Source organism: Zea mays, chromosome 4, assembly GCF_902167145.1.
Source record: "Zea mays cultivar B73 chromosome 4, Zm-B73-REFERENCE-NAM-5.0, whole genome shotgun sequence".
NCBI lineage: Eukaryota > Viridiplantae > Streptophyta > Magnoliopsida > Poales > Poaceae > Zea > Zea mays.
This window is the reverse complement of record NC_050099.1, coordinates 158,212,308-158,231,037: the sequence shown is the minus strand read 5'-3', so window position 1 is coordinate 158,231,037 and position 18,730 is coordinate 158,212,308. Positions and strand designations below refer to the sequence as shown.

The 18,730-nt window shown below is 44.7% G+C and overlaps 1 protein-coding gene and 2 long non-coding RNA genes across 3 annotated transcripts; 2 read left to right on the top strand and 1 right to left on the bottom strand.

Moving 5' to 3' along the window:
- Positions 1-1,844: 1,844 nt before the first annotated feature.
- LOC118476962 (uncharacterized) lies at positions 1,845-2,217 on the bottom strand. Its single transcript, XR_004857844.1, has 2 exons — positions 2,049-2,217; positions 1,845-1,889 (listed from the first exon to the last, which is right to left on the bottom strand). It is a non-coding gene; the product is annotated as an uncharacterized lncRNA (long non-coding RNA).
- Positions 2,218-8,362: 6,145 nt separating this feature from the next.
- Positions 8,363-8,860, top strand: LOC103655610 (probable carboxylesterase 8). Its single transcript, XM_008682337.1, has one exon. The coding sequence runs from the start codon at positions 8,363-8,365 to the stop codon at positions 8,858-8,860; it is 498 nt and encodes a 165-aa protein (XP_008680559.1).
- A 1,264-nt stretch (positions 8,861-10,124) lies between these two features.
- Positions 10,125-11,265, top strand: LOC103655609 (PLATZ transcription factor family protein). The gene is made up of 4 exons (XR_002268809.2): positions 10,125-10,441; positions 10,576-10,647; positions 10,781-10,975; positions 11,068-11,265. It is a non-coding gene; the product is annotated as a PLATZ transcription factor family protein (long non-coding RNA).
- The last annotated feature ends 7,465 nt before the right edge of the window (positions 11,266-18,730 follow it).

Here is an 18,730-nt window from a genome sequence, read left to right as displayed (position 1 = left end):
TGCGCCACCGGACAGTCCGGTGAATTATAGCTGAGTGGCTCCTAGAATTCCCGAAGGTGAGCAGTTCGGAGTTGGAGTCCCTGGTGCACCGGACACTGTTTGGTGGTGCACCGGACAGTCCGGTGCGCCAGACCAGGGCACACTTTGGCTGTCTTTTGCTCTCTATATTTGAATCCTTTCTCGGTCTTTTTATTGGTTTATTGTGAACCTTTGGCACCTGTAGAACTCATAATCTAGAGCAAACTAGTTAGTCCAATTATTTGTGTTGGGCAATTCAACCACCAAAATCAATTAGGAAAAGGTGTAAGCCTATTTCCCTTTCAAATATTTTGATAGAAGATAGCTAGCAAGATCCAAACCTTATATACACCAGCTGTGCTTGAGGAGCTAGAAAGACAAGGGTGATGGGAGCACAAAATAATTTGACAATATGATCTCGGACTATGCACAAAGTTCAATAAAAAACAAGCACTTGACAAGAACCTCAGTAGATGGAATGAATAGTAGCTGTGAATCCGAATAGAATAAGTTGCGATGGTTGAACACTAAGGAAGACCCGATCTATGGTCAGAAGCGAGAAGCGTAGGCGCTGGTGCACACATATCTAAAGTGGAGCACCTTGATCCATCGCTAACCTGATACACATCATGAATAAAGTAAATTATTAACCAAATCAAAAATCAGTCGAAGCAAAATGCTAGAATAGGCATGGATTACTCTTTTTCCTGCAAACTGAAAGAGTGTCAATTTTACACAATAGGACGCCCCTTTCATAAGTCGTCATAGTTACGTGCCCGTGTGTTGCAACGACGTACAAATACAAAATATTCAACGATTGCGTGCGGCAACATCAATTATTCAGTTTATTGAGAAGTGCAATAGCACACCACTTCCGAAAGGTACAATATTTATTTATTCTGGCAACTTTTCATTATCTATGTACTTTATGTGAGGACCAAACACAACTTCTACCTTTATGTTTTTTGTGTTGAAAGTTGGACTGTATATTGGATAAAAATTGACTTGTGACTTTGCATAGTCATCCAAAGAAAAGGTTTATAGATGGCTGGAAACAATGCAAAGTAATGGAATTTAGGAATCTACTATTTGTTACTAAATCTTCTACTTGTATCAAACTAAGCAATAGAAAATATTATGATTCTAGAATGATGGATAAAAGTTGACTTGTGACTTTTCATAATCATCCAAAGAAAAGGTATATAGATGGCTGGGAACAATACAAAATAAATCTTGTAGAATGAGTAGCATTGCTAAATACCATACCATGGTCCACCTATCTACAAACAGATTCAGAACCTATACTTGCACATATTCAGAGAATAACTCAGAGAGTCACAAACACAAAATCGCAAGCTCTTTCCAGTCAACATCCAAAAATGACACATTCTGATTGTCAACTACTTTTTAGAGGGATTGAGTTAGTTCTTCAATCACTGCCATTAAGCAGCTGCATATTTTCAAAGGATGAAAAGATGAGAAGCAACAAATTAGAGCAATGTAGCCATTAACTCAATCAGAACTAATCTTATTGCTTAATGGTTCACCTTCCCATGCAACTAATTCCAAATCATGTAGGCTCCTCTAATGTGAACATGATAGCCTCCAAAGACCTTTTTGGCAGGACCTTTATGGGACATGCATGACAAACATGTAAGTGTTGTCTTTAAGATAAGAAGCAAAGTTAAGTCCAATACTTATATAGCCCATATTATGACATCAAAATGTGTGAATGTGATTTCCTTGCGAAAGTGTCATATAATTTGAAACAAATAGTATCAGTGACAGGATAACTAAATAACAGTCAAGTGATTGAAGCGATGTACCACTTGCTAGCTTCCACTGTGATCCATCCTCTAATGTTTCTTCATCTGCTAGCTCCAAGTTCGATTTTGAAAAAAAATCATTTAATCTGTGTTGAGAACTCATCGAATCATATTGCAACATGCCATGGCAATGGAACATATAATGAGACAGAGGAGACAAAGAGTAAGTACTCCTATATATATATATGGAGCATGCATGCATACCTCGCATGGTTAGAGACCGATTAAGAGCGGCAGACACTTCTTGCCTAATGGATCGATGCATCTCTATCTGCATCTCCATGCATGCTTCTAGCATATGTTGCAAAGCTGCTCATCCCTCTCTGCACTCGACTCAGCTCATCTCACAGAATGTGGATAGCCTCCTAGTCCTACAAACAATATTTTTTAATTAAAAAAAGAAGATAATTGCCTGGACGACATTTGGAATTATGTTTACTGAAACCTATTAAGAGAGGATAAAAAACATATCAACCAGATATTCTACATATTTTTTAAATGCTGAATTTTGGGAAAGACAAACCTTGATTCAATGATGACAACCTTGAAAATGAAAGAGAATTGTAAATAGCAGATAACTTTTCTTCCTCTTGGTACCTTGGGACCAGAAGCTCACAAAGATTCTTGAAAGCTAGAAAATTCTTCTGAATGTACTCATCAGTTGCAGCTTCCAACTTAAGCCAGATAGCAGGATCAGTTACATCTAAAAATATGAAAAGTGGTCTAAAAAGCGCATCCAAACCTGCGACTTGGGCATAACCTTTTGCCACAAGTCGAGCCTTGTTTCTTGTCACCACCCCGTGCTCGTCTTGCTTGTTGCGGAACACCCACTTGGTTCCCACAACATTTTGCTTTGGACGTGGCACCAGGCTCCAAACTTCATTCCTTTTGAAGTTGTTGAGCTCTTCCTGCATGGCCAACACCCAGTCCGGATCTTGCAAGGCCTCTTCTACCCTGAAAGGCTCAATAGAAGAGACAAACGAGTAATGCTCACAAAAATTAGCTAATCTTGAGCAAGTAGTTACTCCCTGGGTTATGTCACCCAGAATCTGATCGACAGGGTGATTTCTTTGAATCGTCGCTCGGACTTGAGTTGGAGGGACCGGTGGTGCTTCTTCCTCCATAGCTCGTTCTTCTTGTGCTCCCCCTTGATCACACGCCTCTTCTTGATGAACCTGTCCATCATCTTGAGTTGGGGGATGCACCATTGTAGAGGAAGAAGGTTGATCTTGCTCCTGTTGTTCCTGTGGCCGCACACCACCAATCGCCATTGTGCGCATTGCGGCCGTTGGAACATCATCTTCATCTATATCATCAAGATCAACTTGCTCTTTTGGAGAGTCATTAGTCTCATCAAATACAACGTCGCTAGAGACTTCAACCAAACCCGATGATTTGTTGAAGACTCTATACGCCTTTGTATTTGAGTCATACCCTAGTAAAAACCCTTCTACAGCTTTGGGAGCAAATTTGGAATGTCTACCTTTCTTCACCAAAATGTAGCATTTGCTCCCAAATACACAAAAGTAAGAGACACTGGGTTTGTTACCGGTAAGGAGTTCGTAGGAGGTCTTCTTAAGGAGACGGTGAAGATAGAGCCGGTTTATGGCGTGGCAAGCTGTGTTCACAGCTTCCGACCAAAACCGCTCGGGCGTCTTGAACTCTCCAAGCATCATCCTAGCCATGTCGATAAGCGTCCTGTTCTTCCTCTCTACCATACCGTTTTGCTGTGGTGTGTAGGGAGCGGAGAATTCATGCTTGACACCTTCCTCCTCAAGATACTCCTCAACTTGTAAGTTCTTGAACTCGAACCCGTTGTCGCTCCTTATCTTTTTCACCTTGAGCTCAAATTCGTTTTGAGCCCTCTTTAGAAAGTGCTTTAGGTTCCCTTGGGTTTCTGATTTATCCTGCAAGAAGAACACCCAAGTGAAGCGGGAAAAGTCATCTACAATTACAAGACCATACTTACTTCCCCCAATGCTAAGGTAGGCGACGGGTCCAAAGAGGTCCATGTGGAGAAGTTCCAGTGGTCTTGATGTTGTCATCACATTCTTGCTGTGATGAGTGCTTCCCACCTGTTTCCCTGCCTAACAAGCTGCACAAGGTCTATCTTTTTTGAAGCAGACATTGGTTAGTCCTAACACATGTTCTCCTTTTAGAAGTTTATGAAGGTTCTTCATCCCAACATGTGCTAGACGGTGATGCCATAGCCAGCCCATGCTAGTCTTAGCTATTAAGCATGCATCTAGATCGGCCTCCTCTTTCGAAAAATCAACTAAGTAGAGTTTGCCGTCTAATACACCCTTAAATGCTAATGAACCATCGCTCCTTCTAAAGATAGAAACATCAACATTTGTAAACAAACAATTGTAGCCCATGTGGCACAATTGACTTACAGACAGTAGATTGTAACCAAGCGACTCTACTAGAAACACATTTGAAATGGAGTGCTCGTTGGTGATGGCTATCTTGCCCAAGCCTTTGACCTTGCCTTGGTTCCCATCTACAAAGATGATCGTATCCTGGGAATCCTTATTCTTGATGTAGGAGGTGAACATCTTCTTCTCCCCCATCATGTGGTTTGTGCATCCGCTGTCGATAATCCAGCTTGAGCCCTCGGATGCATAAACCTGCAAGACAATTTACGCTTGGGTTTTAGGTACCCAACTATTGTTGGGTCCTACAAGTTTAGTTACAATAGCCTTTGGAACCCAAATACAAGTCTTATCTCCCTTGCATTTGGATCCCATTTTTCTAGCAACTACTTTTTCATTCTTACATACAAGTGCAAACGAAGTATTGCAAGCATGGTAAATAGTAGAAGGTTCATTACGAACTCTCCTAGGCACATGATGCACAACATGATTTTTCCTAGGCCTACTTCTACCATGCACAAAAGTAGAGCTAGAAGCAAACATAGCATGTGAATTAAACGCATCATAACTCCTATTATAATGAGCATTTTTCTAGAAAATTTTCTATCATAAATGTAGGCATGACATTTTTAGAACTACTAGCCATAGGAGCCTTCCCTTTCTCCTTGTTGAGAACGGGAGCCTTTTGGCTTGTTAAGTTCTTGGTTTCCTTTTGAAAACCAAGTCCATTCTTAATAGAGGGGTGTCTACTTAATAGAGGGGTGTCTACCCACGGTGTAGGCATCCCTAGCAAATTTTAATTGATCAAAATTAATTTTGCAAGTCTTAAGTTGAGCATTAAGACTTGCCACCTCACCATTTAGTTTGGTAATAGACATAAGGTGTTCATCACAAGCATCAACATTAAAATCCTTACATCTATTACAAAAACTAACATGCTCTACACATGAACTAGATTTATTTGCTTCTTCTAGCTTAGCATTTAAATCATCATTAACACTCTTTAAACTAGACACAGTTTCATGGCAAGCAGATAATTTAGAAGATAGCATTTCATTCCTTTTAATCTCTAAAGCAAGAGATTTTTGCACACTAACAAACTTATCATGCTCTTCATACCAAATATCCTCTTGTTTTTCTAAAAGTCTATCCTTTTCATTTAAAGCATCAATTAGTTCATTAATCTTTTCTACTTTAGATCTATCTAATCCTTTGAACAAGCTAGAGTAATCTACTTCATCATCACTAGAATCCTCATCACTAGAAGTAGAGTACTTGAGAGAATCTCGAACACTCACCTTCTTTTCCTTGGCCATGAGGCAGGTGTGGCGTTCGTTGGGGAAGAGCGAAGATTTGTTGAAGGCTGAGGCTGCCAGTCTTTCATCGTTGGAGTCGGATGAAGAGCAGTCTGAATCCCATTCTTTACCAAGGTGCGCCTCGCCCTTCGCCTTCTTGTAGACCTTCTTCTTCTCCCTCTTCCCGTGCTTTTCTTGTTCCTGGTCATCATTATTATCGGGGCATTGTGCTATGAAGTGACCAGTCTTACCACATTTGAAGCAGGAGCGCTTTCCCTTTGCTTTGTTCTTGTTGGGGTACTCCTTGTGTCCTTTCAAAGCAGTCTTGAAGCGCTTGATGATAAGCGCCATCTCATCTTCATTGAGGCCCGCGGCCTCCACTTGTGCCACCTTGCTTGGTAGCGTCTCCCTGCTGCTAGTAGCCTTAAGTGCCACAGGTTGAGGCTCGTAGACGGGGAGTGGACCGTTTAGTGCATCGTTCACATATCGAGCCTCCTTCACCATCATGCGCCCGCTCACAAACTTCCCAAGAATCTCCTCGGGCGTCATCTTGGTGTACCTAGGATTCTCACGAATAAGGTTGACAAGATGGGGGTCAATTACCGTAAATGACCTTAGCATTAGTCGAACGACGTCGTGGTCCGTCCATCTTGTGCTTCCATAGCTCCTGATTTTGTTGACCAGGGTCTTGAGCCTGTTGTATGTTTGTGTTGGCTCCTCTCCCCTAATCATCGCGAACCTTCCTAGTTCGCCTTCCACCAACTCCATCTTGGTGATCATGGTGGCGTCGTTTCCCTCGTGTGATATCTTGAGGGTATCCCAAATTTGCTTGGCGTTGTCCAAGCCGCTCACCTTGTTGTATTCATCCCTGCACAAAGATGCTAGCAAAACAATGGTAGCTTGTGCATTCTTATGAATTTGTTCATTAATAAACACTGGGTTATCCGTACTATCGAAATGCATTCCATTTTCAACTATCTCCCAAATGCTAGGATGGAGAGAAAATAGGTGACTACGCATTTTGTGACTCCAAAAAGAGTAGTCCTCTCCATCAAAGTGTGGAGGTTTACCAAGAGGAATTGAAAGCAAATGAGCATGGAATTGAATGGAATACGACAATAATCAAAAGAATAGTTTTGATTAACCGGTTTCTTTTTAGACAAGTCATCGTCATCGTCGTCTCTTGGTGAAGAAGAGGAGGTGTCGCTGTCGTAGTAAATGATCTTCTTGATCCGCCTCTTCTTCTTCCTGTCCCTCTTCTTGTGACTCGATCCTGAGTCAGTGGACTTGTCGTCCCTTGGCTCGTTGAAGAGGGACTCCTTCTCCTTGTCGTTGACCACCATCCCCTTTCCCTTAGGATCCATCTCTTCAGGCGATTAGTCCCTTAATTGAAGAGAACGACTCTGATACCAATTGAGAGCACCTAGAGGGGGGGTGAATAGGTGATCCTGTAAAATTCAACACTAATAGCCACAAAACTTTGTTATGTAAGTTAGAACGGCTAAGTAGCTTGAAACGAGTTCTTGTGAACACAGATAATCAAAGGTAAAGCACACAAGAGACATGTGATTTTTATCCCGTGGTTCGGCCAAGTAATACTTGCCTACTTCCACGTTGCGGCGTCCCAATGGATGAGGGTTGCACTCAACCCCTTTCAAGTGATCCAATGATCAACTTGAATACCACGGTTTTTCCTTTCTTTGTCTTTCTCCCATTTGTGAGGAATCTCCACAACTTGGAGCCTCTCGCCCTTACAATGATGATCACAAAAGATGTACGGAAGTACGGGAGGGGAGAGCAACACACACAAGACTCAAATCACAGCACAATCACGCACACAAGTCACAACATGAGCTCAAAACACAACCCATGAAGTTCACAACTCAAATGGAGCTCAAGTCACTATCTCAAAGAATCAAATGCGCGAAGTTGGAGTCTTGGAGGCTTAGAATGTTTCTTGAATGCTTGGGTGAGTCCTCCATGCGCCTAGGGGTCCCTTTTATAGTCCCAAGGCAGTTATGAGCCGTTGGAGGCCAACAAGGAAGGTTATCCTTGCCTTCTGTCGGGTGGCGCACCGGACAGTCCGGTGCACCACCGGACAGCCACTGTTCATGTCTGGTGCGTGATCTCCTTCCTATTCTGGCGCAGATGACCGTTGCAGATTCATGGCAGTTGGCGCACCGGACACTGTCCGGTGCACACCGGACAGTCCGGTGCCCCCTGCTGATCGTTGGCGCGGGCCACGCGTCGCCCGCGGATTGCACGGCCGACCGTTGCGCTGGCGGCCATTGGCTCACCGGACAGTCCGGTGCACCACCGGACAGTCTGGTGAATTATAGTCGTACGTCGCCAAACTTTTCCGAGAGCGGCCTGTTCACCGGAGGCCAGCCTGGTGTGCCAGACTGAGCTGGACTTCGGCTGTACACAGCCAAGTCACTTGCAATCCTTTTCTTCTTTTCTTTTCTCTGTTTCTAGCACTTAGACAAAATATGTTAGTACTCAAAACAATGTACTAAGTCTAGAAACATACCCTGTTACATGATTTGCACCTTTTTCTTGTTTGGCACATAATATCTCACTCACTATGTGTTGGACACTTAATCACCAAAACAATATAGAAATGGCCCAAGGGCACATTTCCCTTTCACCTCTCTCCTCGCGCGTGGCATCGGCCTCATCAGAGTCGTCGGAGTAGGCGGCGCCCGTGGCAGCGGCGATCCGCGCGTCGTGGGAGCGCTTCTCGGTGGCTTCTTAGGCTTCTTGACCTCCCTCACACTTGTCTCTTGTGTCTTGTCTCACCACCGAGCGAGGTAGATTTCTGTCGTGTCGTGCAGTGCAGGTGGGCGCAATGGACTCGTATAAGTACCTTAAGATCCGCTTGAACCCGGACGGCTCGCTCTACCGCTACAGGGAAGTGTGGCTCCTCCCCGCGGCACCGGCCGAGGAGCTCGTGGCGGTGGAGGACGAGCAGGGGGCACGCCGCATTGTGGTCCACTCCAGCGACGTCCCGCTCAACGCCGCCACCTGCATGGGCCTCCGCCTCTTCGTGTCGTCCGGGTCCGGCGGTCACGACGGCGGCCGGCTGCCGCTGGTCGTCTACTTCCACGTTGGCGGCTACGTCCTGTTCCACGCGGCCTCCGCGCCATTCCACAACACGTGTGCGGCACTGGCCGCCGCTGCCCTGGCGATCGTGGCGTCCGTGGACTACCGCCTGGCGCCCGAGCACTGCCTCCCCGCGGCGTTCGAGGACGCCGCCGACGCCGTGATTAGGGGAAGTGATACACACGTGATGCGGGGCAGGGGGAGGCGACAACTGTGGATCGGCGGGACAGAGGGGCGTGATTAGGGGAAGGAGGAGGCGGCAGCCGCGGATCAGCGGAACAGGGGGCGGCAGCCGCAGATCGGCGGGGCAGGGGGCACGTCATTAGGGAAAGGGGGAGGTGGTCGGCGGGACGGGAGGAGAGGGCAGAACCGTGCACCGTGGACGCCTACACTCTATTCTTAAGTAGTAGTAGAGATTTCAGGTCACTAAGGTGCATGTTGGGAGATCGGGTCCCTTTTAAATGTGGCGGCTATGTTTTTTCGAAGCACGGAAGTGTTGGCTTCCATGACGGTCCTATCCTCATTAATATAGCCACGAAGAGGTTTGTGCCCTCCATCAGGGCGCATATTAGTTCTAGGCTCTGTTCCTTAACCAGGTCCAAGGACATATCCTACACCAATATTTATTATTGTAAATGATAGTAATTAAACTGTGATGGATAGATGGCTAGTTGTATTTGATTATCGCAATAATTTCCAAGATTTAGTGTGTCTTGTATATATACAATGAGTAAGGTGGATAGAATAATTTGGAACATCCGATTAGTAAGGTTGTCTCAACCAGCTATCCTATCTTATCCATTATCTCATCCCATATTTAAACTTTTACTTTGTAAATAGTGTAATGTATCGTGCAAATCCTATATTTTATACGATGATATATTGCGGATAGCCTAGCATTACCTATTTTCGAAGTGTGGTAGGGTCACAAAGGATCGGGACCCTAGCATTAAATTGTTAGTGCATAAACTTGTGTAATATTTATGAAATAATGTTATATCAATCTAGTTTGACGTGTTTGTACTTTTTGCATGGAATGAGATCTCAAGCAACTTAAGTTTGAATACATCTGTCTCTTCAAAATGATTTATGCTTATACAGTGTTCAACATTAACTTCAACTGAGTTTGGCATGAACTTATCAAAACCAGGGGCATAAACTTCCGTTTCTAGCGGATGTTTACTGTTTAGATGAGTATATGCATTTTCAAATTACGATAGATTCGTAATTATGCGATTCGAGCATGTCGAGCACGTGTCTTATTAGTCGGGATCATGATCATGACAACGAGACTAGGACAAATCCGTATATATGAAACAGGAAGCCGCATTGGAAAGGCAAATTTGAAATCCTAAATTTGGATAGGGCATCGGCATAGATACATCTGTATTACACCTCGCATGCCGAGAATTACACCGCACATAAGGGTGCGGAACCCCACGCTTTTCGGTATTTCAGTTAAAATCTAGCCTAGCGTTGTTGAAGCCCCCTCTCTACGCCCGCGCTCACTGATCCAACCGAACCCACGAGCACCCATACAATCTAAAAGCCCTCAACCCCACCTCACGGCTGTGCCACCGTCGTTTGCGCAGATCGACCGCGGGAGCCACCTAGCCGTGCGTGCGGACGACAAACGGCGATGCATCCGGTGGCTGCGCGTGGCGCCCCGCACTGGCTGCGCGGCCTGCTATCGGAGGAGTTCTTCGACGCATGCGCCGCGCACCCGGGGGAGCGCAAGAACGACAAGAACCACTTCTGCGTCGACTGCGCCGCGCCGCTGTGCCGCCACTGCCTCCCGCACGAACACGTCCACGACGTCCTCCAGGTAACCGCTCCGTCGGCGACGTTTCTTTCCGATCCGCACCGAGGTTTGGCGGCGCGCATTTTGCCGCCGGCCGCCTGCTCCCAACAAGCCGATCTCAGACTATTCTCTTTTTGTTTACTTGACGGTGCCCGAAGATCTGGAAGTACGCGTCCTGCTTCGTCGTGCGCATCGACGACCTGAAGCTGTTCGACTGCACCGGCATCCAGGTACGTACGCTATACTATACCGGTCACCGAGGCGGACACCGATCGACCGTCGCCGATGCGCGCGGCCGAGAGGCGGCGCGCGCTCCGTTTCCATGCATCTGAGTCTTGACTCGCAGCATTATATTGCATGCAGTCGCACACGGTGAGCGACCATGAGGTGGTGTTCCTGAACGAGCGTACGGCGAGGAAGCGGTCCACGAGCGCCGAGAACCCCTGCGCCGCGTGCGCGCGACCGCTCCTCCCCGGCCACGACTACTGTTCACTCTTCTGCAAGGTAAAACGCATCGGGTACGGTCAACAGGATCGTATGCTGTTGATCCTGACCAGTGTACGTACGTGTTGCACTTGCACGGTCATGTACTGCACTGCGTGCGTAGACACGTACGATGGGCTCACAGTCTCACACTAAAATTGCCGCAGGTGAAGCATCTGGGGGAGAGCGAGCACGAGCTAAGGCGCGCGCTACGCGTGAGCCGGCAGGAGGTGGCTCCCACGCCGGAGCCACAGACCGGGAGGAAGAGATCGTCGTCGTCGTCAGACGCGGGGCCGAGCTGCAGCGGATCGTTCCGGAAGCGAAGCCGGAAGCAGGCCGAGCCGGCACAGGCACCATTCCATTGACGTTTCACCTGTTCTTTGTACATTTTAGCAAAATCTTTAGACTTTTGGAAGAAGGGGGCTAAAATTCTTTAGTATCTCTTAATAGTTACTCCCTCATAGCTCGTTTGGAGAAATGGATTGGAGTTCAATCCCTTCCCATACCCTTCTCCCAACCAAACCCACGATCTTCTTACTCCCAACCAAACTCTTAAGGCTAGTTTGGGAGCCACAAAACCGAAAGGGATTGAAGGAGATAAAATCCTCTCTTATTCAAAATTAAATAAGAGCACTGTACCACAACACTAAATTAGTGTCTGACGACCGTCGCTATAAATAGAGAATTAGCATCAAATTGTTAGTCGGTATACATTGCCACAGATGGTGAGTCATCATATGTCTATATTCCAACTGAGTGTTAGTCGTTATATTTATATGTGAATAGTGTCGCTTTGTCAGTCGGCAATTCATACCTATAGCATCTCACTGTCAGTCGCCAAAAAAACATGTGTGGCGCACAAATTAGTTGCTGGCCCAAATACCAGCCGCGCCGCCGCAGCCCAAAACCATATCTCCCTTCCCGTAATTCCAGCCGTCGCGTGCGCACTAAATTCGAGTTGAAGCTCCACCGCCTCATACTCAACGGCGGCTTGGCCGGTCCCGGCGCCTCCGCCGAAGACGTCGCCGACGCCCTCCGCGTCCCCTACCTGGAGTTCCGCCGCCAGAAGCGTGGCCCCTTCGTCGCCTCCGTCCGCCGCGCTCTCACCTCCATCCCCATCCCCTCCCCATCCTCCTCTGACTCCTCCGACGATGGCTCCTCCGGCTCCCGCCGCCGCGGCCACCACGACGCCCACGCCACCACCGCCTCCTCCTCCACCTCCGTATCCGACGCCGTTGCCCACCCGTCGCCACCAGCCCCTGCCTACGACGTCACCAAGTCCATGCTCCGCTCCCAGTACGCCGCGCAGACGCCCAAGCGGGGCCAGCAGCTGGAGATCGAGGTCGCGGCGGAGAAACTGCGCCGCCTCATCACGGCCGACGGTGGCGGCGGAGGCGATGCCAAGCCGGAGGCCGCCCCGTCTTCTGAAGGGTTCGGCAGAGGGGAAGTCATATCTAGGGTGTCTGGTATGTTTTGCTGGTGAAGAATGTGGAGCACATCCAGGCTAGTAGGCATCTCTTCGTCGATGCCTCATCGGCCGGCCACACTCAGACAACTTGTGGGCTCCCGCCGTCGCCCTAAGCCAGGTGTTAAGAGTTGTTCTCTTTTGTCGGCATTGAGGACCTAGGTACGCGAGTTAGAGCTTGTACCTTTCTTCGATTCAATCTTTGGCTCCCTTTTTTTGACATGGATGCTTTCAGTAGGAGAGAACAACACATGTAGGATTCAGTTAGAGGAAATAACACATGTAGGTTCAGTGTCAACTTGAGATGATTTGTCAATGCTCCATATGTCTCAGTAATTTCAAAATTTTGAAGTTGTAGCTGGACTACACTAGGAAGTGGAGACCATTCAGATTTGCTTTGTAGTTTGGGACCATTGAGCAAAACCAATTTGATTCTGAACATGTGGAGATCCTTAGAGACTGCACTGTCTGGACTTCTGCATTCGAAATCATAATCATGAGGTTACAATGAATCAAAGGTTCGAACACTTCTTTTAATAAATGGTCCAAAAAGAAAGTCAACAGCAAAATAATTTATTAGAATGCAATAGAAGTGAGTAAGAAACACATGAATTGGCAAGCACGTCCACCCTGGCTTAGAGAGACTAATCGAGTGAGTGAGTCTATTAATCATTTATAATCTCAGACTAGATAGATGAACAGAGTACACTTTTTTGCTCTAATATATGGAAGTTATGAATATATACGAGAGAAATGACTTAGAAGACCAGAAGAACTAGAGAATGTAACTACTTGTGGCTTATCTAATCCATATTTCTGACCTTTCATTCATAGTGTTCAATAATAATCAACACTGTATTTTGATTAAAAATGTTTTAATAGCATTCCAACTCAAACTTTTAATTGCCCAACTTGCTCAGTTGCTCAACGTATGGTACTCCCTTCAGTCACTATTAGTACTTAATTTTTGGAAAGCAAGACAACTAATTCTAGACCATTTTGTCTGTCCGAAACGTCAAGAGATAGTGGTGACAAGAGTCAGTATAACACTACACTTCGTATTAATCTAATCTAATTCTATGCAGGAGGGGTTGTTGACATGCATTTGAGAAAGGTGTCTGTCGATCAAGAAATAAGTACTATATTATTTGGTCACTCAACACTTCTAAGTATAGGTCCCATTGACACATAAGCTTCCATATTTGACATGTTGTTCTATTATTATTCGTGTTGTGTCGCCGCCTGTCCCTGGACTGTTGGGTGCCTCTATGACGCTGGCTGCTGGGCACCTCTACGACGGTGAGTGATGTTGTCTCTGCTGGCTGATGCCCTACTTTGTGCCTCTGCCTATGGTGGTGGTGGTGCTGGTGCCATGAGTCGTGAGGGCTTGAGGTGAAGCGCAGAACTGGTGACTGCCGATAGGTGAGCACTGAACAGTGAACTGAAAGCCTGAAACATTAAATATTTGAATGCTCAATGAGTCGATACTGATTAATTATTTTAATTTAGTTCCTTGCTAAATACTGAATGCTAATAGGCTAGTTGTTCGTGACTGCAATTTGGAGTGTGGTGCTGACTGGTGAGCTATTGGGTATATGTGGAGTGTGGTGGTGAACAATTTTATTTTATTTGACAAATCAGTTTAATTTATATTATATTTATTTGCTGATCACATATATGTTTAGGATTTTAAGTTATTTGTGAGCTCTAGAGAAATTTTATGGTACTATTATATTTAAAACTCAAATGACGATAACTAGTTAGCATCTCTAAAATACTACATGACATTTATTGAGTTATTTATATGTTTTATAAGGTTTTTCAATTCTTTTTAAGCCTGCCTATAGATTATGCTTTTATCTACATGCTCACTAAATAATTTGATATCTTTTCATCGGAAAGAAAAATATAAAGATATCTAACGGAGTGCAATAGATCTTTTCAAAGAGATACATTGTAGCAAGAAGAATTTCTATAGTTCTCCAACTTGCTTTATATTTATAGTTGTATGGCAAAGCTCTCTGGAGGATTAACTTAGCATTTTATGTATGGTTGAATGCAGTACTCAACTTTGAACCTTTCACCAGTACTCCAGTAGTATATGATGATGATATTCAACTCAGAATTTATGAATAATCATAGCATGCTGATAAATAAAAGAATTCCCCGTTCCATCTGTTGTGTCCAGCTTTTCAGTATCCAACTTCAATTGGTGTTGTTATCCTGATATTCATTTGGTATTTAGTGATTTCTGATATTGTTTTTTATTAAGTGCTACAGGTAGTTAGCTTGTGTGCAAAATCTAGAGAAGTTGTTTCCTCCCCTATTGAGCACTTCACACTTCATTATCATGTACATCCTTTTATTGCTTTTATGGAAATTAATCTTGTTATGAATATCACTGATGTTTATGTAAAATTTTGCAGGTTAGGCACCTTGATACTTCTAAAAAGAGTGAATTTCACAAGTTATTGCAACTGAAAGATGAACTATCAATCCATGTCAACTCAAGCAAGAGATATGGAACACAACTCAAGTAATGTCAGACCTCCATGTTCTCATTTCTGTCAAATATACACATTAATATCATTGCCATATTCTGTAAAAGCAAGAAGCGAATATAAAACCTAAGTAGCTTTATGTATTGAAGCTGGTCATTTATTGAGTGCTCATGGTTTCTATTGGTCTTTGTTTTCATGGTTGCGCAGCTGGTGAGCTCTTAGTTACTCCCTCTCTATGTGGTTTACTTCATGGGAGTACTAGTTTCAGTAAAAATGACATCATCAAGTTAATTCAACAAGTAGTAGGTATAAGTTAAATTTCAGTTCATTGAGAACAAGTGTTAGGATTAGCATATAAAGCTTTTTTTTAAATCATTCACATACTTTAATTTTCCTAGTAACTTGGTGTTGACTTCATTGAGGTTGATTTAGGGTCAAGGAACTAAATGCTATAATGTTTAGTCCTTATGCTTCAATTAGTCGGTATATCTTTTTAACGTCTAAAATTGCAGGTACTATGGGAAATACTAGATACAACAATGGTGGTATCTATTCTATGGTTTATTTTGGAATGGATTTCTAAGTAGTCTACTAATGATTTGGGTTTTAATTTTGTCAGGAGGGAGGTCCTAGAGGTAGTAAGTCACTTGTTTACTCCATGATGACAATAGCAAGCAGATCGCGGTGGTGCCTATGGATGCTACAACAAGAAAGATCAAAAGTTCTTTTGGATCGATGCAGCTATATATTTTGTTTTGTATTTTCTCCAAAAGAGAAATTTGCAAGTGAACTTAAAATTGTGAAACCAACATGTGGTTGTACTAGCTAGTATCTCTAAGCTTTCACAAGCCAAACTTATTGTTGTTGCTAATTATTTTGATCTTTATTACAACAAAAGCAAACTTGTGAACTTTATGTATGAATGCAATACAATTGTTATTGTCATGAATGAAAACATGAGCTATGTCAACATGAGCTATGTATGAATGCAGTACAATTGCTATATATGAATGTAGTACAATTGTTATCTGATGTTGATGATAATTGGAAACTACTAGTAATATATTTTTTAGGCTCATATAGCTGTAGCGTTTGATTGTTAGTCGGTAAAAATACATATATCGCATCAGACAGTGTGTCGGTATAAGTTCTAACAGACTGTTCGTCGGGATAAATATGTTAGTCGGTATATCTTTTTAACGTCTAACCGTCCGTGGTATAAACATGTCTGTCGCTATACGTTTATGCCGATGCCACTTACAGCGTCAGAAAGTGTTAGTTGGTATAACTCTATAGCGACTGATAGTACGTTGCTATAACGGTTTATACCGACTGTAAGTAAGTCGTTATAGCTAGGTTGTGGTAACCCCTCCGTTTTTATGGCTTCCAAACTGGTACCAGGAGTTCTAAATAGGTTTACTTGAGTCGAGAATAATACTATAGAAGGGAGAGCTGAAATAGACTAGAGCTACCAAATAGGTTCTAAATTTGTAATTACGACGATAATTAGTTATTTTTTGCACTCAAGTAGTACATGTAAAACTAGTACAAGGAGTTGTCTCAATTATTCATTCATTACCACATTGGTTATATTAAATCTCAATTGTTGGGAGGAAACATGTTGATTCAGATTCACTAGGAACTACTTCCTTAATTAGAACAAATTAAGACATAACACAAAAGACACATGCAACATCGCTTTAGTCATGAAGATAGTAAAGCTATCTCCAACAACTTACCCATCTCGATCCCCATATTGAAACTCCACTCTACGAACAGTGTAGACTACAGTGCAAAACAATGTTTTTGGTGACCATATAGGTGAACTACTGGAAACGGCCTATTGAGCACCAAAATGAGCACCAGACAGTCTGACCCTATAACCTGAACGGTCCGAGCGTGAACAGAATCAGTTAGGGTTCCTGATTTCTTGCCGGATTTGTTAGCAAACTCTCCGGGATTTGTTTGGAAACCGACTTGTAACGGGTCCAGACTTTCTCCTTATATAAATGAAGGGGTACGGCCAATTGACGCTCCCATAATCAACCCAATCAAATATATTTATCAAATTTACTTTATTTGCATTGTCCTTTCCATTCATTAAGAGTAGAAGTAATCTAGCTAGTCTAGCCCTAGTATTAGTCTTCCTCGACCTATTACTTAATCTCTAGGTGACTATACACGCCTAGGAACGCCCAGGGTGGCCTACCGATCCCGGAGCACCCTCTATAACTCTCCTTCCGACGTGGTCCCTCCAAGGGGACGAGTTCTAGGGTTCTTCATGAAGAAGACCCTCTACGCACGTGCGGATCGTTTGACACGCAAAGCAGAGGAGACCCTCTCCTGCAGCGAGGTCACGGAATGTTCGGCCCCAGATTTTGTGGACCGTCCGCGCTGAGAGCATCTAGAGGGGGGTGAATAGGCGATCCTATAAAATTCAACACTAAATAGCCCAAACTTGGTTATGAAATGTTAGCACAATTAAAACCAAGTTGCTAAAGCGAGAACTCTAGAAGAAAACCAATCACAATGAAAAAAGACAAGAGACACAGTGATTTTTATCTCGTGGTTCGGCCAATGCCTACTCCACGTTGTGGTGACCTCCTTCGGTCAAGGATTGCACTCAATCCCTCTCAAGTGATCCAATGATCAACCTTGAGTACCACGATTTTCTTCCTTAGTGAAAGTCGCCTAGAGGGGGGTGAATAGGGCGAAACTGAAATTTATAAAGTTAATCACAACTACAAGCCGGGTTAGCGTTAGAAATATAATCAAGTCCGCGAGAGAGGGTGCAAAACAAATCGCGAGCAAATAAAGAGTGTGACACGCGGATTTGTTTTACCGAGGTTCGGTTCTTGCGAACCTACTCCCCGTTGAGGTGGTCACGAAGACCGGGTCTCTTTCAACCCTTTCCCTCTCTCAAACGGTCCCTCGGACCGAGTGAGCTTCTTCTTCTCAAACACTTGGAACACAAAGTTCCCGCAAGGACCACCACACAATTGGTGTCTCTTGCCTCAATTACAAGTGAGTTTGATCTCAAGAAAGATTGATAAAGAAAAGAAGCAATCCAAGCGCAAGAGCTCAAAAGAACACAAGCAAATCTCTCTCACTAATCACTAAGGCGTTGTGTGGAATTTGGAGAGGATTTGATCACTTGGGTGTGTCTAGAATTGAATGCTAGAGCTCTTGTAAGTAGTTGAAGTAGGAAAACTTGGATGTAATGAATGGTGGGTGGTTGGGGTATTTATAGCCCCAACCACCAAACTAGACGTTTGGTGGTGGCTGACTGTCGTATGGTGCACCGGACAGTCCGGTGCACACCGGACATGTCCGGTGCGCCAGCCACGTCACGAAGGCCGTTGGGTTTCGACCGTTGGAGCTCTGTCTTCTGGGCCCGCCTTGATGTCCGGTGGCGCACCGGACATGCACTGTAGAGTGTCCGGTGCGCCACTTCGCGCGTGCCTGACTTCTGCGCGCTCTGGCGCGCATTTAATGCCTCTGCAGGTGACCGTTGACGCGAAGTAGTCGTTGCCCCGCTGGCTCACCGGACAGTCCGGTGCACACCGGACATGTCCGGTGAATTATAGCGGAGCGAATTCCCGAAGCTGGCGAGTTCCTGAGACGCCCTTCCTTGGAGCACCGGACACTGTCCGGTGTACACCGGATAGTCCGGTGAATTATAGCGAAGCGCCTCTGGATTTTTCCGAAGGTGAAGAGTTCAGCGTGAAGTCCCCTGGTGCACCGGACACAGTCCGGTGGCACACCGGACAGTCCGGTGCGCCAGACCAGGGCACACTTCGGTTATCCCTTGCTCTCTTTGTTGAACCCAATACTTGGTCTTTTTATTGGCTAAGTGTGAACCTT